The 24,038-nt window shown below is 42.3% G+C and overlaps 2 protein-coding genes across 5 annotated transcripts; both read left to right on the top strand.

Annotated features, from left to right (window-relative positions):
• Nucleotides 1-11,172: 11,172 nt before the first annotated feature.
• On the top strand, nt 11,173-15,490 carry LOC310873490 (gap junction beta-1 protein-like). 2 transcript variants are annotated; one of them, XM_083785902.1, is made up of 3 exons: nt 11,247-11,297; nt 11,849-11,982; nt 12,237-15,490. In XM_083785902.1, the coding sequence occupies exon 3, from the start codon at nt 12,251-12,253 to the stop codon at nt 13,079-13,081; it is 831 nt and encodes a 276-aa protein (XP_083642028.1). In that variant the 5' UTR covers nt 11,247-11,297; nt 11,849-11,982; nt 12,237-12,250; the 3' UTR covers nt 13,082-15,490. The 2 variants fall into 2 exon arrangements, with proteins under 2 accessions (XP_083642027.1, XP_083642028.1); XM_083785901.1 differs by lacking the exon at nt 11,849-11,982 and having other exon boundaries at nt 11,173-11,297.
• A 956-nt stretch (nt 15,491-16,446) lies between these two features.
• On the top strand, nt 16,447-21,633 carry LOC310873488 (gap junction alpha-3 protein-like). 3 transcript variants are annotated; one of them, XM_083785898.1, is made up of 2 exons: nt 16,447-16,755; nt 18,313-21,633. In XM_083785898.1, exon 2 carries the CDS (start codon nt 18,346-18,348, stop codon nt 19,432-19,434), a length of 1,089 nt encoding a protein of 362 aa, XP_083642024.1. In that variant the 5' UTR covers nt 16,447-16,755; nt 18,313-18,345; the 3' UTR covers nt 19,435-21,633. The 3 variants fall into 3 exon arrangements, with proteins under 3 accessions (XP_083642024.1, XP_083642022.1, XP_083642023.1); XM_083785896.1 differs by having other exon boundaries at nt 16,447-16,768; XM_083785897.1 differs by lacking the exon at nt 16,447-16,755 and adding an exon at nt 17,340-17,493.
• Nucleotides 21,634-24,038: the final 2,405 nt, after the last annotated feature.

Here is a 24,038-nt window from a genome sequence, read left to right as displayed (position 1 = left end):
TTTTAGATCGCGTCTCCTTTTCCAGCTGTGGGAGAACAGTTCATTGATTCTGCGACAAACAGCCAGGGCATGATCGGTTCGGGTTTTCTCAGTCTTGCTGATTGTGTTGGTCACGGTGAGGTTCAGGTTGTGCCCGAAGCAGCTCATCCAGGGCACGTCTAACTTTCGAGCAGCAGCCTTTATGTTTGCCCCGCTGTCGGTCGTGAGACAGGACAAGTTATCGATGTTTAATCCCCATTCTTCCAGAGCAGTCAGCAAAGCTTCTTTTAAGTTATCGGCAGTGTGGTCCTCAGGCAAAAAGCTGGTCTGTAGACATTTGGCTTCCAGGCTCCACTCTTTGTCGATGTAATGAAAAGTGAGAGACATGTAGGGTGCCATTTTGGGGCTGGACCACAAGTCGGTGGTGAGGGCATAGTAATCAACCGTTGTGATGACATTCTTCAATTCACTCCGAATACTTTCGTAGGCATTTGGGACGGCGGTTTCAGAAAAATAATTCCTTGTTGGAACCTGGTACTGGCAGTCGAATGTGGCCAACATGTCTCTGAACGCTCTCTTTTCAACTGTCCTGAATGACACCATGTCTTTGCATATGTACCTGGTCACAGCATCAGTGCATCTCTTCCACCGCACACTGTCCTGCTTCGTTTTTTTTATTGCTCCAGCAATCGACGGCTGTGTGTGTGAAGAAGCAACTGACATGATTTTACGCCGGGCAGCAAGACCCAATTTGCAGCCGCAGTCTTGTGTTTCGCTACCAGGTGAGCCTTTAGATTAGAGGTGTTGCCTCCAGAAGCTGCCACTTTAGCGAGGCACAGTTTGCAGACAACCTCGTCGGGATTTTCAGGTTCCCTATCAGCATTGGGTATGAAACCAAAATAACAAGTGATTTTGCCTTGGGCTTTGACACCAAATCCGCCGCGCTCGTAGCCTCCGCCATGTTTGTTTGTTTGTACTTTGTAGTATTCTCCTGTAACCTGTTGTAGCCTGTCCTAAACCAACTCAACTGCATGCGGCCTTCTTTCACCCTCCCCCAGTCCCCCCACTCTCGTCATAGGCTTCTGTGATAGGCTTACTCAGTGCCTGCTGCAATTTACCTCTATGAAGAGCAGGCGGGGGAGAGTTGAAGACACATTTGTACTACTAAACATCGATAACAAGATAGTTAGTTTATCGTAATTTAGTAATTTACAGAATGTGCGCAACATAGAATGGATGCAAATAAAAAATACAAATAAACTTTACTTTTTTTTACCTTTAAAAAAAATATATAAACGGTTTAATCGGTGCGCAATTAAAGTACTCGGTGGTGTGCCCGCCCACCGGTAACACCGGACACCGTGACATCCCTAGTAATGATGATGTAAAACAAACTGTCAAAACAAACTATTGTTTATTTATTATTAATGGGATTTAATGTTGTGTGTTAAGGACAAGATGACGTACATTTTCCCTTCATTGTCAATGGTGTTTTTAAAACAAACATTGAACTAAAAGGAAACATTAAACCTGTATATAGGAGGGGCTAGCGCCCCTTAAAAATGAGGGCAGAAAAGTGAAGATGCCAAAAGTTATTGGCCGGAATGACTTTTGTGTTTGATTGGCTGATCACAGAATGTGATGTATAAGAGCACGAGTGTGATTTTTCTCATTGTGTGCTGCTGTTTTTATACTTTTTTGAGGGCGCTAGCCCCTTCTATATACAGGTTTAATGTTTGTTTTTCCTTAAACATTAAAAACGCCATTGACATGGACAGAGTTTAATGTTTGTTTGATCGGGGGGGGGGGGGGGTGTAACCTCAGTATCTATCAAGCTTAAATAAGTTTTACAGAATACTATTAATGTCTATAACAAGTACTGGAATTTGTAGGAGGCATGACGAGGCATATTTACTTATTTAGCCCTCACATTTTCTTTTGTAACATTAATAACGATAACAATGGCCCTGTGTAATACCTAAAAGATTGTTTAAAAACATTTTAGGCCAGCAACTACGTCCAAGGTTTCCTAGAATCATGTCCGCTCTCCAAAGACCTCAACCATGATGACCTTGTCGTGTCACTGGACAGCAAATGCCGAGCCCTGGACAAGCTGTTGGGCTTCTTTAAAGACCTAATACAACGTAAGTAAAAAAATCACACCCGTGTGAATCTCTCTCTCTCTCTCATTAGCAGGCAACAGCGCCCCTACTGGTACTCATTATATGATGCTCATTGCTCAGCTCACACATACATAGGTGAACGTCACATACATGAACACGGACAAAGCTGTTCCTTGGAGTGGTTGCACCACTCAAAAAGGTCAAGAGTAATGCTATAAATGTGACTGTTCATAGTAAGTGGTAATACGTGTTTTGTGAATCGTGTGAAATGATTGTTGTAGCCGATTTGAATTGTGGTTTATTTATTGTATGAAGGTGCTATGATATTCCCTAATGCCTGAACACAACCTGGGCAGTGAGGAGTCAGCCAGTTTTGGGGCACAGCCCATTTGTGGGTGTCAGTCACACAGATGCACAGCAGGAGGGTATTGGCAACGCCACAGGGAGGGCTCAGCAGCCTAGGTGCCCAGACGGTTGAGCCAACTGTCCGGGCCTGCCATGGAGATACAAGGTTCCTGCCTGAAAACTGATACATTATGTTCAAGTCAACAGCAGATGCTCTCAAAGTTTAGAGGGGGATTTTCTGAAGCCAAAAACACAAGAGGAGATATGTGGGATATGGATTAAACGGAGTGGAAGACCTCACTAATACTTTAATCCATGAAGATCAACAACAATCCCCGCCCTCTCTCGATCTTTCTCTGCACCAGAGAAGATGAGAACAACCAATAACCAGATCACACAAAAGATCAGTGCAGTCCCACAAGCACTGCACTGTGACTGTGCATACGATAAGATAAAAATATGCTCTCCAGGCACTGACTGACTCCTGTCAGAAGAATGGCATAGAAAACCATGTCTGTGGAGGGACACGCTTTAAAGCATGCATGCACAGCTCCTAATGTTTACGATGAGAACTAATTAAATGTAGAGGGCGAATTTCACGTAGCTCTGTACTGTAACACAAAAAGACCCCAGCAGCAATGTGCACCCACTCTCCAACATTGTTTTCCCTCACTCACCGAAATGGTTGACAACATTGGTGAAGGTGAAGGCAACAGGTAATCAAGGGAGGCAGGACCGTGCTACGGGCAAAACATGATGGATATAAGTAACTAGTTATTATTAAGATTACCTGGTGTAGTTTTGGGTAGCACAGAAAACCTGAATACACTGAAACCTCAGGTGATTAGATAATATAACACACTTGCGTTGCATAATAATTGTGTAACCATGATAATGTCTATTATGGTATGGATTCAGTATTAAGTACTCTCTCTCTGTCTCTCTACCGTACCCTTCTTTTTAGCAGCACAGTCTCGTACTATTCAACACTCTGAAGATGGAGTTGGAGCAGGGTCGATGACATCAGATGTGCTGAAGATTGAGAATTCCCTATTGGCCAGCCCCATAACCAAAACAGAGAAGGTGCTGTCGCAACAAGTCAAACAGCCGCAAATCCCCCCAAGTAAAGCCGCCCAGGGTGATGATGATGTGATCTGCAGTATTTCATCTAGCCATGACACTGTTGTTGAGACTGTCACTTCTCCCTGTCACTTAAAAGGCAAGGGAAAAGATGCTTCATCCTGTCACTTGAAAGACAAAGAGAAATATGGTTTTGAAAAGGATTCATCGGTTGAGCTGCCAACCAAGGTTCAGTGTCGCAAGGTGTCTGTACCAACTGTTCAACCTTTAAATCCAAAGATCAGTAACCCAAACCCCAGGGAAATGTTACTTGACAGGGCTGTCCACGTGCAACACCAGAAACAGACCACATTTCAGCTGTTGCACTTCCTGAAAACGAGTGCCAGGAACAAGGGTACGTTGGAGGTCACTTTTATAGAGTGGAGGAGCAACGCTCGTGAGCACCCCTCAGTCCTGAGCCGGCCAGCTTCACCTGTCATGAAAGTACAGAATCGACGGTACAGCTACGATGTGGCAGAACCACTGGCCCTAAAGAGGAAGATGATTGGAGACGTGGAAAACCAAGCACCGGTTTTCCAACTGAAGCGAGTCGATTCCAGCGGTGCAATGACCTACACCTACGTGAACGCCACAAAGACAGAGCTGTGGGATGTCGGAGACATCACTACAGACTCGTCCGAAGCCAGCACGTCCGAAACCGAAAGTGAAGGTTCTACCGTTGGCCTCAAGCCAGCAGAAGGACCTCCGAACGAGAAGAGTTCTGTTGTCGCAAGCGTCGTCAACCACGTCAGCATTCCAGCCTTCTCGATCAAGAAGTTGGACGAGATGGAGGTTGTGGTGTCTCATATCGCCAGCCCAGGAAGGTTCCATGTCCAGCATGCAGATGCCGTTGCGTGTCTGAAGGCCCATATCTCGGAGTGAGTCATTAGAAAGACATTCTCATTTTGTGTATGTTTTATACTTTGTTTAAATTTATGTGACTTTTATCATGCCTGAATTATTTTTGTGTGCGTCGTCATACAGAATTCTCTCACTTTTATAGCCCTACGCTGCTTTTTTGGACTACATTTTGTATAACTCTGCTTAATTGTTCCAATTGACTGTACATGTTTGTTATTTATTAATCTATTCCACATGACACTAAGGTCCTATTACTTTCATTTTGCAGTGACTGGAAAACCACTACCGGTAGTTCATTTGTGGAGCGAAACTGCATTCCAGATATTGGAACGCTGGTACTGGGTTGGCTCCCAAAGCAGGAACAATGGTGCAGGGCCCGTGTCACAAAGATATGTGGCATGAGAGGAGGTGAGGCCATTTCTCATTGTGTGATATTGATTTAGCAAATGCTTACCCCTAGATGGTAGTAATGTCACTCGTAGTGCCTGCAGCCACTTAAGATCTTAATAGTACATGTGTACACAGCTAGGTTTTCATTTTGCAATTGAAAACCGATGGATTTAAGTTATTGTCTTCACCAGGCAGAAGGCACACACACACACACACACACACACACACACGTGTGTGTACCGGAGATTAGCTGGTAACACGCACATACACACGTGTGTGTGTGTGTGTGTGTGTGTGCGTGCGTGTTACCAGCTAATCTCCGGTACCATTAACACACTCCTTGTGTTATCTGCTCAACTGATAGTGTTCTCTCTCTCTCTCTAACTCATGTATTTAAGGGAGAACCACCGACAGCGATGTCATGGATGCCACTCCAGACATTGAGGTAGAGGTGAAGAGGCTGGACTATGGAGACACTTGCTGCGTTTCTCTGAGGAACATCAGAGAACTGACCCCTGAACTGCTGCTCCTTCCCCTCCAGGCTGTGCAGGTCTCGTTGGCAAACGTAAGTGGTTGCATAATGGGTGGAAAACTAAAAATAACTTTCTATGTAAAGGAGGCTGATGCACTTTCTTTTTTTTTCTTTTTTTTTAACCAAAGAAGTGAGCTGTTTTAGATGAGAGCACGGTTTCCCAAACACAATTTGTATGGTTCACGACTCGAGCTCACGACTCTTCGTCCTAAACTTTAAAAAAATATATTTCAAAATTGATTAATAAGCTTTGTCCATGTCAAATAAATAAATAAAATAAACCAGTCATGGAAAAATGGAAGTGCTCCGTAAACACTTATTTTCCCTTCTGTTCTAAAACGCCAGTATTCGTAGAAGGTAAGGGGTTAATATGTTGTCCCGCTCTGAGAGTTTGTTTAGCCAGGATAATTGGCCTTCAGAAATACAATTAGTCACAGCCTTATCTTTAGTCAGGTGATAAAGGAAACAAATTAGCACAGGATGACAAGGTACTTTACGTTTGTATCCTCACCCCCAGGTGACTCCGGTGGATGGGAGGTACTGGTCGGAGGAAGCAGTGGACTGGTTTAGAGCCATAGTGGACAACAGGACCCTCTATGCCAGGCTGTACCCGCAGGGGACCAGAGTGATGGCAGAGTTGTTCTTGGATAGGGGAAAGATCGGAACCACGAGGTACTTGTTTTTTTTGTCTGAAACACATTAAATGCATTCCCCGGCATGCAGTTGTTAGCTCCAGATGAAAAGGAATGATTAATGACGTGCAAATGGAACTTGATAATATCACCCGCAGATTTTGGCCGTGTGTTCGGGAGACATCATTCTCATCACTGGAGATATGCATTCCATTTTAATATTATTATGCCTGCTGTCGTTATGCAAATGACATTTATTTTATTATACATGTTGGGCTTGAACAATGGTAACATGGCATTGGTCCGAATGCGCTCTGAAAAAGCAGCTTTGAGCGCTTCTGATATCTCCGCGCAAGACGGCTGCTTTAATGCGCTCTGAAAAAGCTCTTTTGACAGTGGCCGGAATATCGGGAGGTCGAACCAACCAAGCGGGCAGCCCCCTGAACAATATCGTTTCAGCATATACATTGCAATGTTGTCGGGAAAATTGGACGCTAAACCTTTTTAATAATTTATTTTACTGCTTGTCCGAAAAAAATGCTCTACACTCCTCATAAAACATTTTGAGGAACATTCTAATTAAATATCATAACACAATTTATTCTGAATTAAGTAACTTTGTTGTTACCGGTCTGGCACATACATTCTCAGGAACATGCTGATTTGATTCCTTGAAAATGCAAATTTGCATGTGTAACCATAACATCATCACTAATTCCACTGTGTTTTCTGTTCACTTCAGGAGAGGTGCGTCGCTGTCTGTGAGGTTGACCCAGAATGGACACGCAAAACATGACAAACTGAAACAATTCAACGGCATGAAGAAAAGAGGTAGGTAGCTTTCACAGCTGCACGTGTCATATTCAAGTGTCTAGGTGGCAGTATAGTCTTTCCTATGCTTGATGCAGAACTTGCCATCTCATCCAGAATCTTGCTTTTCTTTGTTTAGGTACGTTTAAAATGAAAAAACAAGATTCTGCCTGGCAGGAATACCTCATCTCATTCTGTGCTCAGAAGAAGTAGGAAGCCAGTCTAACTGAAGTGGCCTGTTCTTTTGTAAATTGTTACTGTAGAAACCTCCTCGTTGGATCAATGTAAGCCTGTTTTGTCTCAATTGTCTGAAACAAGAGTCCGCGCCTAAGTCTAATCCAAAACCCCCGTATGGCAGTCCTGACATATCGGATTTAACCACAGAGAACGTTTATGACTCATTCATATTTTAAAAAGCCTGGTATTGATCATCTGACTTTGATCGTGACCAGATTCATTCATATGACATCAGTTTACAAGCAAAAGCACGATGGGATTTTAATTAAAGGTCAGATGTGGACGAGCTGCTGTTGTACTTGGCTTTTTTGCAGCGCTCTGAGGAATCAATAATGTTCAGGCTGGTTTAGATCTCAAGTTGAAGGCAATTGATTGAAGCAGCACGAACGGCATCTACTTTGCATGTGTGTGTTTTGTGTATTAAAATTTGTAACAGTAATTGTGGACCCAGCACATAGCGTTTTGTATTCAATGAGGATGATCCAATCGCTTACACCATATTTTAAACTCCTAATACATTGTCATCACGGAATCATCCTTAGAGGAATGATGCAATGATGATGTCACAGTAAAATGTATCAAAACTGCCATTTTGACACATTTGCTGTGATTGATACACACACACGCAAAGGCATCAGTGGCATTGGCACTTTCCTCTGGAACATTCTTTGTGTGTAAGTTCACTCTGGATTAGGCAAAGGCTTTATCTCCTGGTTATTTTTTTTATTCTGAGAGTTGAACTTGGTCAGAGATGAGCAGTACAGTCTTCTCAACAAGTTTCCACCCAGCATTAATATATACTGTATAAACTCCTCACAATTTAACCATGATCGATTATTTTTCCCCAATACCAACAGAAGCCCATTGGGAGATTTTGGCAATTGTTTTGGGAGGGGGGTGCTAGTCATTCCACGATTGCACAATCCTTAAAAGTTATACCTCGTAACGGTGACTAATCAATGTTAAAAAATTATGTAAAATACAAAACCAATTGGTATTATTGAAGAGGGGAAATAGTTGACCATAATTATGTTTCCGAACGTTTTGTGAGAAGTTTATATTGATGTTTACTGTTTAGTATACCTTGACAATGATAATTATCAGAGTATCTGAATGTAAAATTGTCTGCTGTGCGAATGGATATTAATTTAGTTAAGACTGCTTTACTTTTTCTTTTCTGTTTTAGGATGATGTGCTGTTCACTTTTGTATTGAGTAATTTTGATTACTGTTGATTTGGTTTGCTTTATTTTAGTTTTGGTAAAGTTCTAACCCATACTGTTGATTTGGTTTGCTTTATTTTAGTTTTGGTAAAGTTCTAACCCATAACGTTTCATTAATATGTGTGTGTGTGTGTGTGTATATATATTTGTATACTAATTTGTTTTGCCAGGATATACTTAAAAATAAAGTGCATGTTATTGAAAGTCAAGTCTCAGTCGATTGCTGAATGAATAGCGCATGCTGAAGGAAGAATGCAAAATTAGGTTTATTTCATTCAGAGAATTGCCAGGCCACCCAAGTCCTCCCACTGCCTTGTCGAAGGTCGAACGGCCATGGCACGGCAAACTACAGTAGGTCATGCAACTTCATGTGACAAACGGCGGCTGTACCTTCTTTCCCTACATTTATTCTCTTCCTACTGTAATTTTTTTGCTTTTCTTTTTTTTTGTATAGAGAGCTTAGAACAGACAGAGTGAGATAACTGACAGCAGTAGGAGTACGGCTGTGTACACTGAGGTCTGGGGGGGCAAGTGTGTGTGCTTTCATCCATCATTCTCACAATCTCCACGTGACCACACACTTTGCTTTGCTCATTCGCAAGCAATCTAGTGTTTGCAGACGAGGGATTTATTTATACGAGAGGGGTTTATTTATACGGCACAACAGAAAGTTGCAATTGAGGATGGAAAAATACAATAAAACATGAGGGAATAAAATGCTATTATGGAAAGGCCTTTTTTACAAGTAGAGGTTTGCATTGAACATTTGAAATCTTTTTAGAGATACTTTTAAATGATGGTGAAAAGTAACCAATTGCATTTACTGTACTTAATTACTGTGCTTATTAAGTACAATAAGTTAAAGTATTTCAAATACTTTTAGGCAAAATATATTAGGCCTATATGAAAACTTTAGTTACTTTGTAGATTTCTATTATTACAAAACATACATTAGCCACTTCAACCCCATGCATATTTTGGCCATTTGAAAATAGCCGATGTGATCTTGTAGATCTTCTATTTTCATACATTTGAAAACTTGAAACGGGACATTCTTCATAATGAGTACCTTTTCCTTTTGGTACAATTAGACCTGTGCCCATCAGCCATCGGCATAATTGGGAATGATGGAACCTACTATGGAATACCTGTTGTCATGTGTCCCTTTTGTGCTCACAATGGAGATCTCTATCTGTCCGTCCGCCTGTGTCTGAAGAGTGCAAACTGACTGAAATGTGGACTGGTTAAATAATAGAATGGCAGGTCACCATGGCAATCAATGGGCTGAGGTGGTCCACTGGCAGAGCCTGACCAGAGCTTTTTGAGGTGGTTCTGGACAACAGTGTATCCAACCGACTCAAGGCCTGGCACTGCACTCCGTGTGATGATGAACGTGTGTGTCAAATTTTAAGTCTGTGAGGCCAACGGTTCTCGAGTTACGTGGATTACAGACATGCACACACAGAGACGTGGTGCATTTATTTTAAGATGAGTACATTTTGATGCCAATACTTTTTTACTTACTTTCTACAATCTACATTGTAGTATTGATATTTAATGGCGAGTACTTTTTACACCACGTTTTAGTGAGTAACCTAACCTCAGGCAGGTGGTTCCAGAGCCAGCAAAGTATCCCCAGCAGGGCACATGTCCATTTTCCACACTATTATATGGTGGTGGTTAATTTAACCATGCAAAGCTATACTCCGTAAACCTGTCCTCTTTCTCCAGTGAATGTCCAGATATTTGAAGAGCTGAGCTTATGGCGTTATGTGATAAAATGCAAGCCTTGTCAGCCAAAAGGCCTTTGGATTTACTATGAGAGTTTGTTGAGCTCTCCAAATGCTGCTGAATATCTTTCCTTTGATATAATCTGCTCAAGAACAAAAAGCTATTCAAAGTAGTGAATGAGAAAAGTTGCCTGTATTTAAAAACCATTACATTTATTTTAGTGCAATTATTTGCCTGCCCTGTGGCATGAAATCTATGTAAAATTACAAAATTAGTAATTGTTCAAAAAACCTTCTGCTTTTAATTTGATTCCATAGAAGTGCTTCAAATAACCCAGCAGTTCTGCAAAACCTCTGACTGGCTGTCCTCTGACAGGTGTGGAAAGTAACTAAGTACAAATTTCAGGTAGCCTACTTTTATTTTAATTGTTTCCATTTTCCGATACTTTATACTTCTACACCTCTCTCAGAGGCAAATATTGTACTTCCTTACTCCACTACAATTATTTGAAGTTACTTTAAATATTACAAAAACATACATGGGTTCAGATCTGAGCAAAGTCTGAGGAGGTCTGTCCAGGACAAGTGTCTCCAAACGACACACAACATACATTAACGCCCTATTTTATACTTTGACAAAAATAGTCAATCTACGAAGCTTGTAGATTTGATATTTTTGGGGGGTGGGGAGAGGCTATTCATAATGATACATTTTGGTATTTAATATTTTGATGCCAATGCGAGTATTTTCTTCTATTATAAGTAAAGGAAAACATCATCATCCGACGACTACTTCCACCACTGTGGGGATGGGGGGAGGCTATTCATAATGATTACTGTTGGTATTTAATATTTTGACGCCAATGCGAGTATTTTCTTCTATTATAAGTAAAGGAAAACAACATCATCCGACGACTACTTCCGCCACAGTCTGTGTGTGATAGTGGACCAGGTCAAGAACACCCTCCACTCCCCGAGCTGCTCCGCTAAGCACAATAAATAATGTGGCAAGGCTGGGTCCTTTTGTGTCCACACAGATTCTTTCTTTGGCCCGGGGTGGGCGGATATCGAGGCGTTTGATCTGAATTCTAAAGGGTCTTGTTGCAGCCCCATAAAGGGTGCCATTGTATGCAAATAGTTTATATAAGAGCATGTGACCGCTAACGGTGCAGGGCACTGGCTAGTGGCGGAGGTATGATTAGCATTTTCCAAACGCATGGTATTCTCAATCCAGCCTTTTCGTTGGCTAAAAAGCACAATATTTTTATTCATTTTCACCCCTTTTGTACACATTTTTGTGTACCACCACAGCCGAAGGTAAAATAAATGCTCTCATTATATTACCTTCATCAAATGTGTGTTGTTTTGGACTAACATTCAGTGCACAATATTTGATGTGAGTGATCTACCCCAGCCATACAAGGATAGTTTCTAGGCTGCTGTGTTAAATTATGATGTACACTTGGCAAAGCATTTACCAGAAACCAAATCATTTCATATTTCATATATAGACATTTTAGAAATATCTCTTGGCATGAGTAATAATTTGTCTTTATTTGTCATAAGCAAATAAGAGCACGTTTGTAATCGTTCTCATAAACAATACAGTCTCAGACTTGTTCGGGGGAAAAAATGTCCCCCAATGAGTTCTTGGCAGCGCCTTGGAGAATTTGACAGTCTGTCGGTCTGTCTGTGACTGAACCCTAGGTCAGATTGGGAGTATTGTATTAATACGGGGCTGGTGGATCACGTGTGCGTCAAATGTTTTGCAATTGGCTTCGATCTGTTACGTGCTATGACGGTGCACGGTGGCAGGCCATCGCCCAGGTTTTTATACCGCCAACGAGTGACCTGGCAATTCTCGGTAGATTTTGCTACGTGGCCAAGCCAGCTTCATGTCCGGGCGATATCTGAAGATGGTCAACTTTGGACCTGGCGCCACTTATGCCGCTTATGCCGCCGGCTGACCTCGGCAAACCGCTTCCAAAATGATGTTGTAAAGGTAGACTTTGAATAATTATCTTCATTATAGTGGTAGTATGTTGGAGTTCAGCAATGGCAATAACATTAAAACTATTCAGTGCATTACAACTTCATATCATGTGTGTTTTTAAGAAAGGCTATATATTAGGTTTGTTTGTGTTAGCAATAACTACATTTGTTGTTAACCCATGCCACAATAATGGCCATCTCTCTCAGGATGGCATATGTAGGTTTGGCTTCCACCCTCACAGAGTTTAACGTTTACTCTTCCAGAGCTGGAATCGAAAATGAACTGGGGGTCCTTTTATGCCTTGGTCAGCGGCGTAAACAGGCATTCCACTGGTATCGGACGCGTCTGGCTCTCCGTCATCTTCATCTTCCGCATCCTGGTGCTGGTGGTGGCCGCTGAGAGCGTGTGGGGAGATGAGAAGTCCCAGTTCACCTGCAACACCCAGCAGCCGGGCTGCAACAGCGTCTGCTACGACCAGTTCTTCCCCATCTCCCACATCCGCCTGTGGGCACTGCAGCTCATCCTGGTGTCCACCCCCGCTCTGCTGGTGGCCATGCACGTGGCCCACCGGCGCCACATCGAGAAGAAGATCCTGAAGAGGTCGGGCCGCGGCAGCCCCAAGGACATCGAGCGCATCAAGAACCAGAAGTATCAGGTCACCGGAGCCCTGTGGTGGACCTACATGATCAGCATCGTCTTCCGGATCGTCTTCGAGGTGGTTTTCCTCTACATCTTCTACTTGATCTACCCCACCTTCAAGATGGTGCGTCTGGTGAAGTGCGAGTCGTACCCGTGTCCCAACACGGTGGACTGTTTTGTCTCCAGACCCACAGAAAAGACCATATTCACGGTGTTCATGCTGGCAGTCTCTGGACTGTGCGTGCTGCTCAACCTGGCCGAGGTGGCGTACCTTATAGGCAGGGCCTGCATACGCTGCCTCCACCCCTCCGATGAAGAGTCCAAAGTGGCGTGGATAACGCAGAGGTTGTCCTCCTACAAGCAGAACGAGATCAATCAGCTGTTTGCGGACCATTCTCTCAAGTCTAAGTTCACTGTGACCAAGCCCAAGAGCCCTGCAGAAAAAGGGGAGAGGTGTTCCGCTTGCTGAGATTGGCACTTCCTTTACACATGAAACTAATCAACTGGTCACGTCCATGGGAGCATGTACTGTATATTAGCTCATTTTGAATGCTTATTTATGCGGTTTGTAAAGTTGTTTATCCATCCATCGTTATCTTTGTAATTCATACATTCATTCTTTATTAGATAGACCTTTTATTCGTCCCACAGAAGGCGAGTTCAGTTGTCATGGCAGTACCACAGATATGAATCACAGGATAGATAAAGACAAAGACATACAGCTATGAGTAACAAATGATACAAAAGAGTAAGCACGTAGTAAAGTACAGGGATTAGAATGAAGTCCGAAAACAGGAGATTTACGTATACTACAGTACTCTTGTTTGGCCCTCTGCACTTGTCTAGGTATATGAGCTACTAAGTATAAATGTAGTGTAGTCAAAATTGATGATTCCATTTTGTTATTCCATTTGTTCTATTGACACAAGCGTTTACTTGCCCGTGGAACATGCAGCATGAGTCGGTTGTAGGTAGAAAAGTGAACAACAGGGTCCTATACAAAATAATATGCTGGATAGGAGAGAGAACTTCTTATTTGGAATTGAAAAATGTGGGTTTACATAATCTAATTGCAGTCGGAGCTGAAGTACAGCAAAAGGGGCGTTTGTTTCAATATGTCTTACAGTCATACTTGATTCCTGGAACGAACCCACTTAATTGTATTAGACCAGTTTAGTCATATTGTGGGCAAAGGGTTATGACAGTTATGACTTGCTGAAATATTACTGCTTTTCTTTTTCTTTTTTTCTTTATTATTTTAACTTTAGGTAGTAACAGAAAATGTAGGGAGCCTGTTGAGGACTGTTGACACAAAAGTATTATAGTACAAGAAACAAATGTAAACCAAGCTAAATTCCCTTATACCTCTAATAATGATCCTAAAAGCACTTGAATCCTAGTGTATTCTTAGGGCCGAAAATAGCAGACATGCAAGTTCACAATTCATTCTGACGCAGCATGTTGTGAGCTTGTAGATTGGCTATGAGAGATGTGTAGAGGGAAATACTAGTCACTAGTATTTGTATATGAATATAAAGCTCTGCGGTACTCCAGTCCAGGGGTTCTCAACGTTTTTGGCTGGGGACCGCCAAAAATACTTTGGCCATGTCTCGACCTCCGCACCCTCCCCACCACCAATACAAATTGACCGCTACAAGGTTAATAAAATAAATCAAAAGTAAATACTGAAACTAGATATAATCATAAGAGTTAACCCCCCCCCAAAAAATAATAATTTGGGGACCCTCCGAGGGGTCGTGACCCCCAGGTTGAGAACCCCTGCTCCAGTCAACATATAGTATAGTGATAAAAACTAAATGTGTCACAGACCGAAGGTATTCCTTCGACTGGACCTTTCAATGAATTTACTTTGTGAAGAAAAGAAAAACAAAACAAAGTCATTCTTGATTCTTCCCAGGCGTGTTTCAGTCTCAAAATGGTGGCATTGTTCAAGACGCCACATGATGTTCGACCAATGAATAGGCAAGATCAGAAGAATTCATTCATTCTTATTCCCTCGTTTGTTTGGGCGGCGCAGCATCTTGCTGCCAACACATCTCCTCTGGTGCTGGTGACATGGCAAATTTAACTAATCCACTCCTCCTCAGTGACATTTAACTACTTGAACCCTGGCGGCACTAGTCTGGGAACAAAGTTCAGTGAAATGTAGCTATTTTCGGAAGAGAGATTTGGTGTAGAGCAGTGTTTGTGAACCTGTAGGCTGGAGCCCACTGATGGCCAGTGAAGATATTGCAAGTAGGCCCCCAAATAATTGGCAAGACTTTAACAGTATAACATTATCAAAACAATATGGGTGGGCCTCGAATGCTTTTGATATTTTTAAGTGAGCCCTGATCCTGAAAAGTTGCGAACTAGTGGTGTAGAGGGAAATGCTAGCGGACCTAGTATTGAGCTCTCAACTAAGTATATAGGGTTCAAGTGTCAGCTATGAAGACTTAATCAGGGTGTTTTTGATTAAATAAATAACACGTTTAGCCATTTAAAGGAAATTGTACGACTTTCGAGTCATTTTAAGTTGTGTTTAAACACTACAGCTGTCACTGTCAGAACATTCCCTGATTCTGCCTTTCTTCACTTTTCTCATCATGCAATAGTATGCATTTTATCCATATCTCTCCGGTCCGGTGAAACATTTAGGCTAACCTTATTGACTGTTTTATTAACACACTGAATATATTTATAAAAACAGACAGGTTTGAGTTTGCATACATTAATTGACATCCAGGTAAACAATCCATTCAAAATATGAAAACGACTTGGACTTTTATACATGTATATTGTATGTATATTACTGTATATTAAACTTGATGATAATTTGACAAATACATTGACACAAACTATTAAGCATTCATTTAATGATTTCTTCCCGGTTCCACTCCGAGGCTTTGTGCAGACGTGTTCTTGAGCAAGACACTGAACCCCTTCCTCCTGCTCACGATGAGCAGGCGGGTGTGAAAGTCGCGTGCATGTGAAATACATTGTGAAGTGCTTTTAAGGGTCAGAAAGATGCTAAATGGATGGATTGATTTGTTGATATGTTGCTGTCGGGGCAGAAACCTCTTATTGTACAATAACGCCCTACTAGATCAGATCATACTACAGCGTCACACAAAAGCATCAAAAGTAGCAGATCCACAGCGCAAAGCGACACACTTTGAGCTTGTAGATATAGCCTACTACTTTTGAAAAATGCACTTTTCGATTAATACAACAAAAAAAAAGTAATCAATAGTAATTGTCGAGAAGAAGAAGAGAGAGAGAACAGTTGCAGCCCTAATTAAAACATCCTTGCTCTAAATAGGCAGTCTTGTTTGGAATTTTTGTATCTTTCAATTATTATTTTGGGGGTCTAGAAGGGATTTGGGATCAAATGTTTTGGTGTTCAGGGGTGTATGTTTGGATTCTGGTACGAGGTACAGTTGCCAATTTCAAATAGGCAAGGAGGGAGGGACTATAATGTGACCACGGAAGGTTGTTCGCTGTGATAATGTTTCTGCTTTAGGTCCATCAGAATGTCACCAGATCCCCACATCACAGACTTCGTTATTCTAGCTGTGTCATTTGTTGTCTGAAGACGTGGAAGGCCCTTCAACTCAGAGTTATGCCTCTATCCGTGATAGGAGAGACTCTGCCGCTATATTTAGACAACAGTAGCACCCGTGGCCAGACAGGATTAGTAGAGCACCTTATTGGCTAACTGCCCTGTCACTCACGGTATGAAGCGAGTAGGGGGACTTCGGTAGCTTACATTAGACTAGAGTGTGCCCTGTGCCAAATTTAACCCTGGGGGGGTGGGGGGTTAGGAGGGGCGGGCAGCCCAGTCAGAGTTGCTTGTGAGTGTGTCTGGCAGGTTTGTGTGGCCAGTGGAAGACCCTCTCAGGGCCCTGAATCCTGGAAAAGCTGTGGCCTGTGGCTGTGGACGGAGAAGAGGCCGGAGACTCTGGGTTCAGCAGAGTGGAACAGCAGCGGCTGAGGACAGCAAGAGTCCACTTTTCCTGTCCATTCAAGGGCATTACTGGGTCGGCCGCCCGGGGACCGGCCTCCCTCTCTGAGGCCTGAAGGCGAGGAAGGAGACCCTCCATGGATCCTCGCAGACACAGAGTGCTCCGCCACAGGGGATGTGTAAGTTGATGAGGTGGGTTTACCAACAAATGTGGCTTCTGTGTGATTCTGAAGTTTGATTCCTAATGTGCAGTATTATAGAGCTTGTGATGGAAGGTATAACGAATATATCCATGGTTTATTCAAACTACCGTGCCTAAGATGAATGTGATATAGGATCTGTGAAGGATATGAAATCGTTCATAATAGTGTTGATATTGTCCAAATTAAGATCTTGTTTATCTTGGCTGTTTCTTATGGTATTATCTGTTTTACTTGGTTTTCCAAGTAACATGAAAGGGCATTTCATCTCACGGTAAAAGATGGCTGAATCTGTCTTGACGGTTCATTAAAATAGTTTTTCTTATTTATTTACAATTATTGCGCTTGTACAGTAGCATTATCCAAGAGCCCATTGTTCCTCTCTTTCATTGTCCACAAATATTAGTACAGTAGGTGATTATGTCTAATACGTAATGTGTTAGAACAGCTCTTTTCTGGTATTGTGTTTCACCTGTCACGGATCAAGTTACGGTGACTCCTGGCATGAAGGCCATCACTTTCCTGACATGCCTCCCCCTGTCCACACTTGCCAAATATACATCCTAGCCCCTAAAGTAAATATAATCCTGTCTGTGTCCATGTGGAAATGGTCACTACCTGACTGGCACTTCAGAAGGGACAGGATACAGGAGTATATACTCAGACCACAACTCGGCTCTCAGGGGACTCGTTTGGTTAAAGACTCGTCTGCATTTGGTGAGCTATAGAAGGGAAGAAATTAGTACTTCAAGCTATTGTTTTCAGTACCAAAACATAAAGGAACTGTAAGTGATTTCTGTGTTGTTAAATTAAGTGTTAAATGGCTATATTCTGAGTTATCATAGCTATAGAGTGTTTGATCTGTAACACAGTCCTCCCTGTCACTCCAGCTCTTTAGTAAACACAGAGATGTGAGGATACAGGATAAGGAAGTGCAATGGGAAGTTATGAATTAAATTAAATTGGAATTGGAATATTGAAATTGAAGCTGATAAATGTGTGCTCTCTCCCGTCTGGATGAAATTTGTGACCGGCCTGCAAATGTTTTTCTGTTTACTAAAGACCTAGAGAGATGGGGAGAGCCCTGTTGCTGACCAAACAGTATCAGAATTTAGAGCTATATATATACCTTTAGCTTTTGAACGAAACAAACTTGTTTCAACCAAAAAAAGAAATCACTTTTAACCTTTAACTTGCCTTTATAACTTTATAATATAATAATAATAATAATTATTATTATTATTAATAATATTATATTTTGGCTTGTTGTGATTTTGTCTAGGTGTTATTGTTTCGGAAGATATCATTTTGTTGAGATAATATACTTGCTCTAAGGTCTATCTTAAAAGTGAAAAACACTAAAAGTGGTTTTCAATGTTGGGTCCAGGGACCGTAAAGGTTCCTTGAGTGGCAGGTGGCTCTGAGAGTGTACGCAACTAACGGAACATTTGTACTCTCTCGGTTATGGAGTTTTCCTAAAAGCAAAGAGTTTGCGAACCACTATCTTAACTTTGTTCTTTGCCTTATTTTTCCTAGCTTGGCGGTGGTGTGACGTCATCACATTAAGCCATGGGGGACTGGAACCTTCTGGGGAAGCTTCTGGAGAAGGCCCAGGAGCACTCCACCGTGGTGGGCAAGGTCTGGCTCACCGTCCTCTTCATCTTCCGCATCCTGGTGCTGAGCGCCGCCACCGAGAAGGTGTGGGGCGACGAGCAGTCGGGCTTCACCTGTGACACCAAGCAGCCCGGTTGCGAGAACGTGTGCTACGACATCACCTTCCCCATCTCGCACGTGCGCTTCTGGGTGCTGCAGATCATCTTCGTGTCCACGCCCAGCCTCATCTACCTGGGCCACATTCTGCACCTGGTGCGCATGGAGGAGAAGCACACGCAACGGGAGAAGGACATGGCCGACAAGCACGCGCTCTTGGCGGCGCACAAGCACAAGAAGGCCCTGGTGAGGGACGACAAGGGCCGCGTGCGGCTGCAGGGAGAGCTCCTACGCACGTACGTGTTCAACGTCATCTTCAAGACCATCTTCGAGGTGGGCTTCATCGTGGCCCAGTACCTCCTGTACGGCTTCGAGCTAAAGCCCATGTACACGTGCGACCGGTCCCCCTGTCCCAACACGGTCAACTGCTACATCTCACGGCCCACAGAGAAAACCATCTTCATCATCTTCATGCTCGGCGTGGCCAGCCTGTCGCTGTTACTCAACCTCATAGAGATCTACCACCTGGGCTTCACCAAGTGCAAACAGGGCATCAGCTACAGGAGGAGGAAACAGCAACGGAAGGAACAGAACTCCATGAACTCCGTGTCCAAGCCGCCCAGCGAGGCCGCCGTGCCGTACGCGCCCAGCTACGACGACTACTTCCACCAGGTGGGGCAGACCGGCGGCGTGTACCCGCCGGTGCCCGGCTACAACCTGGCCGAGGAGACGGACTCGTCCTTCCACCCGTACCACAGCAAGGCCGCCGCGTACAAGCAGAACAAGGACAACCTGGCGGTGGAGAGGAGCAGCAGCAAGCCGGAGGAATGTGACCTGAAAGCAAAGACGGGAGTCGAGTCGCCCCCCGGGTCGCCCAGCCAGGGCAGGGCCGGCCGCGCGGCCAAACTCAGCAACAACAAGACTAGAATAGACGATCTGAAGATATGAGTGCGGCTTCAGTTGCACTGAGTAAGTCTTACAGTATGTTGACGGCAAAGCGGCTGTGATGCTCCTCCAAGGTGTTGAGACACGTTGGGGTATTGACATTTTGTTACGGTTTGTGAAAATGGAGTCGGTTGCATGGTTATCATTTTGTGAAGTCTTAGATCTGTTCAAGAAAATGTAGTTCATGCTGTGATCACTGCCTGCTTTAAATGCTGCTGTTGACAGATTATCTTCAGGACAACTTGCATTGTACTGTGCCGCGTTTTTGAGCGGTGCCTAACCGCTCCAATGACTGGTCGTGTGTGTATGTTTGTCTGTCTGTCCGTCTTTTTAGAGTACGAACAGCCGCAATACCGCTGGGTAACCTAAAGTGCCGATCACAACGGAGCACCATAACTATAACTGCAGCCAGCCAGCTGTGTTGTTGAGCATGCAGACTCAGTTCACACGGGCGTAATTTCTTTCTTCAATGATAGCTTACTAGTCTGACAGGATAGGGCTGGGCTATATGATTTCAATGAAACAGTGAAAATAGCAGATCTACCTTTATGCGATGCATTGTGAGCTTGTAGATCTGCAACTTTCATTATTTTTGAACCCACAATTGTACACCAAAGTGTAATACAGAGTGGTTCATAAGACTAATAGATGTAGTAATTTTGTTTCTATTCAAATTCTATTTGAAATGTTTCTAATGTACATTTGTTTATATTATATAATGTGAAAAGACTACATCTCGACAATTCGATGACCCTACATGAACAAGATTAAGTCTGTTATTGGTTCTATATTGGTTAATTCCCCAGCCTTACTGGATACCACTTCTCACCAAAGTATCAATGGCTGGGTTTCCCAAAGGAAATATGCATAGTGAGTCCTATGCGTGTGGTTCTTGGTTCAATTGCCGTAGATCTAGGTCAATTTAAGCCTATTATTTAATACTACGCTTACCGCCATTGATCAATGGCAATTGCGGTTTTATAGCACTTTTGATTGATCAAGCCATAATGCTACTTGCGTTAGCACAGGGTACCTGTTGTTGTCATGACATTGGATCGCCTATCTTAGATCGTCCTCGCCATAATAATCCATTCTATCTGTTTCTTTAAATCGCCTGTATCTCCTATTCCTTGTCCCAGATGGCATTTTTAGTCAAAACAACGTTTCTTTGATGGCACAGAGCCGACGCTGTGGAGGCCTCCAGTGCCCCGGTATAGATCCATCTTGTAAACAACAGTTGAACGAGACCCGCTTACTAGGATATGTCTACTTCCAGAAGTCTGGAAATGTGGCTTTTCAAAATAATATAAATATAAATAAATATATTCATGCAGGAGGCCTTACTTGCGCAATGAGGACCGGTATGGATGGCTGTGCTCTAGTCTAGGTTGTCTATTTCTATGTTGTTGTGTTTGTCTCCGTCTGGGCAGACTTGAGCGTCGAGCCGCGGACAGAAGAAGCTGTCTTTTACGTCATTTCCGAGTTTTTAGACAGCTGGTGGACGGAAAAGAAGCTCCACCCCCGCAGCTGACTGACGCGACAGACAGATTCCCGCAAACGCTCTCCTCCGCGTCAGTCAGCTGCGGGGGTGGAGCTTAATTTCCATCCACCAGCTGTCTAAAAACTCTGAAATTACGTAAACACAGCTTCTTCTGTCCGCGGCTCGACGCTCAAGTCTGCCCAGACGGACAGTGTTTCCCAAAAAAGGACAGTGTCTGATTGGCTGCCATGCAGCCAATCAAGCCGAGGGGTGTGTTCAAGCTACGTGCAACACAAAATGTCTTTGGGAAACCCAGCCATTGGCTTTTTGATTAAATTTAGGCACACCAAAGAGTATTGCTAAAACAATATTGATGCTACTGTATGTGTAGCCTACACAATTTATTGATTTGATTTTGTTAATGGGATTAACTTTATTCTCATGCTTGTCTTCTCTATTCCATTATGAGTTTTATTTATTTTCACTCAGACAACGGTGGTTGAGGTTAAAAGCAAAATATCTGTCTACAATACATACAGAGCATCATTTCTTTTAGCACGTATCCCATGGTTGTTTTTTTCCAGACAATGGAAAAAATTATCAATGGCTGTTATTTTTATTTATTTATGTCCCAAGGGTCCATTTGTCGAAAGGGCCGTGCATAAACTATAAAGGAGCTTTATCTGTAAATAACTGTAATTTAAATAAACATGTTTCCTGAATCATTTGTGATTTACTGCTTTCTGTGGTCCTTCCTTTGGTAACAGAAAGCAATGGTGGTCCGGTTTATAAAGTGTTCATATATTTTACTTAGGGATAGTTCAGATTTTCTTTTACTTAAGCTGTATGAAATACTTTCCATTAACATAGTGGTTGCAACTGTATTAATTGATTGCCCTGTGGTGGGAGTTTTGCCCTGGTTTTGGTGAAATATTAATTAGTTCCGGGGGGGCCACGCAGTAAAAGTAAATGAATCCACAAAACTAACGTAATTTGTATTGTTGACATATTTCTAAAATATTTGTGCAACTTTCGTTCATTTTTTACACCTCTATCACACGGAACTATGTTTTTTGTGTCCATATCACTACGCCCAAAAAATTGTTCTGTGTGATAGAGGGGTCAAAGTTGAACGAAAGTTGCGCTAATATTTTAGAAATAGGTCAACAATACAAATTACGTTAGTTTTGTGAATTAATTTACTTTTACTGCGTGGCCCCAGTTTTCAAAAAAATGTAGTGGAGTAAAAGATTTGAGATGTAGTGGAGTGAAGTAAAAATAATGAAAATTTGGAAATACTCAAGTAAAGTACAATTACCTCAACATTGTAGGCCTACTTAAGTACAGTTTAAGTACATGTACTTATTTACTTTCCACCACTGCCAAAAAGCCATGCATGCAGGGATTTCTCATGTGTTGCATGCGTCTTGGCCTCCTGACCTCATTTGAAGAGGCTAGGCCAAATAGTTAAATTTAACTTCTTCGGCAGCTTTGAGGTCAGACCGGTTTAGGATTTGAGGAAGCTCAACGCTGTACTGAGGTGATGAGTCATCACTGATGATGTGTCATCACTCATCACTGATGACACATTAGAAAACCTGTCAAATGCTACACAAAATCCCCAAATCACATGATGAATTGGCCTGTGGTGTTTCCACTTATTGTATGCTGTTGCTAAGCAGCCTATACAATTAAAAAACAACTCCGTAAAGATAGCGTTCCAATCATGTTCAGTTGTTGCTTATCATGGAATATAACCTGTGACTAATAAAATTAGGGCACATTTATTTCAGATGATACAAAGAAACAGTATAGTCTCCTAAAAATGATAGATTATCTCTGTCCACACTACTCAACACAAGGTCCACAGGCTGCATTTGTACAGCCCTTTACTGGATACCAATAAGAATATAATTGGCCTATTCTCCTTTCATGGAGGACAAAATGAAAACAAGACAAAGTTAAATAACAACTTTATTTTTTTAGGTTTTATGTTGTTAGAGAAAGTAAAAGATGAGTGTTATGTTTATGCTTTAGCGATTTCAGCTATTTTTGAAATATGTATTATTATTATTTGTTTACTAAATTTTATAGCGATTTCTTTTTTATTATTTACTATAGTCCTACTAGACCCCAGGAAATTACATCTGGCCACAAAAGGGCACAGGATCTACTGAATGCGAAGGGGAGGTGACAAACTGACATATTGAGCCAATGACATGTACCTTCACATTCAGTAGATCCTGTGATCCTTTGTGGCTAGATGTAATTTCCTGGGGTCTAGTAGGACTAGGCCTATAGTATTGCTTGAAAAACAAAACAAAGTTCTTTAAAAAAGCATTAACATTATTGATTAAAAGCTGATGGGAGGAAGACTTTGCTTTTAAATAACAAGCCATCTTGGCCAGAGAAAGTATAGGTATTGTGAGTATATTTACCATTCTCTGATTTATTGCAACAGCAGTTTGTGAATAGTCTACTCGTTTTGTAACTTATATCATTTCATATATCTTTTTGTCCAGCAAGGTTTGTCCTTAAATGTAAAAATGTGGTCGTTTGTATGCGTTTCCTTAAGACAAGTTTTGTCTGTTATGAAAACGTTTTTCAAACATAAGTGAAATTAGTCGCTGTGCACAACCCTATTTTGCTTGTGGCCCCTGAAGTAGTGTTGAGTGTTGTTGCCCTATAGGTTATAGTGTCCACTATGTTATATATTTAATCAAATATTTGTACAAATGTTCAAGATTAAAATAGCAGCTCTACAATCACATAGCTTAGAGCTTGTATACTGTTTGGCTATTTTTGAATAGCCAAACGCTGCCAGAGTATAAAATATGGTTAAAGTGGTTACAATGATTGTTTAAGAACATGCATGCCGTTTTGTCTAGGCCAGCATATGTAAATGCATGCCGTTTTGTCTAGGCCAGCATATGTAAATAAACATTTGCACCTGTTAAACACTATACCGTTTGAGCTTCAGCGAGCGCTTCATATATTCAGCCAGGGAGGGCGTTGCATTTCCTGCATACCCACACGTTGTACTCATACAGTACATGCCCGGGAAGCACAGCAGATGGCACCGATGGCATGAAAAACCTTGACATGAGTGAGACGGGGGCAATGTCTG

This window comes from Protomyctophum parallelum (genome assembly GCF_964188405.1).
Source record: "Protomyctophum parallelum genome assembly, chromosome: 16".
NCBI classification, from domain to species: Eukaryota; Metazoa; Chordata; class Actinopteri; order Myctophiformes; family Myctophidae; genus Protomyctophum; species Protomyctophum parallelum.
Note: the sequence above shows the minus strand (reverse complement) of the source record. Positions and strands in the feature narration are given on the sequence as shown.

Excerpts from the sequence above, each read along its gene's own strand:
- LOC310873488 (XM_083785898.1), top strand. The coding sequence starts at position 18,346 with ATGGGGGACTGGAACCTTCTGGGGAAGCTTCTGGAGAAGGCCCAGGAG.
- LOC310873490 (XM_083785901.1), top strand. The coding sequence starts at position 12,251 with ATGAACTGGGGGTCCTTTTATGCCTTGGTCAGCGGCGTAAACAGGCAT.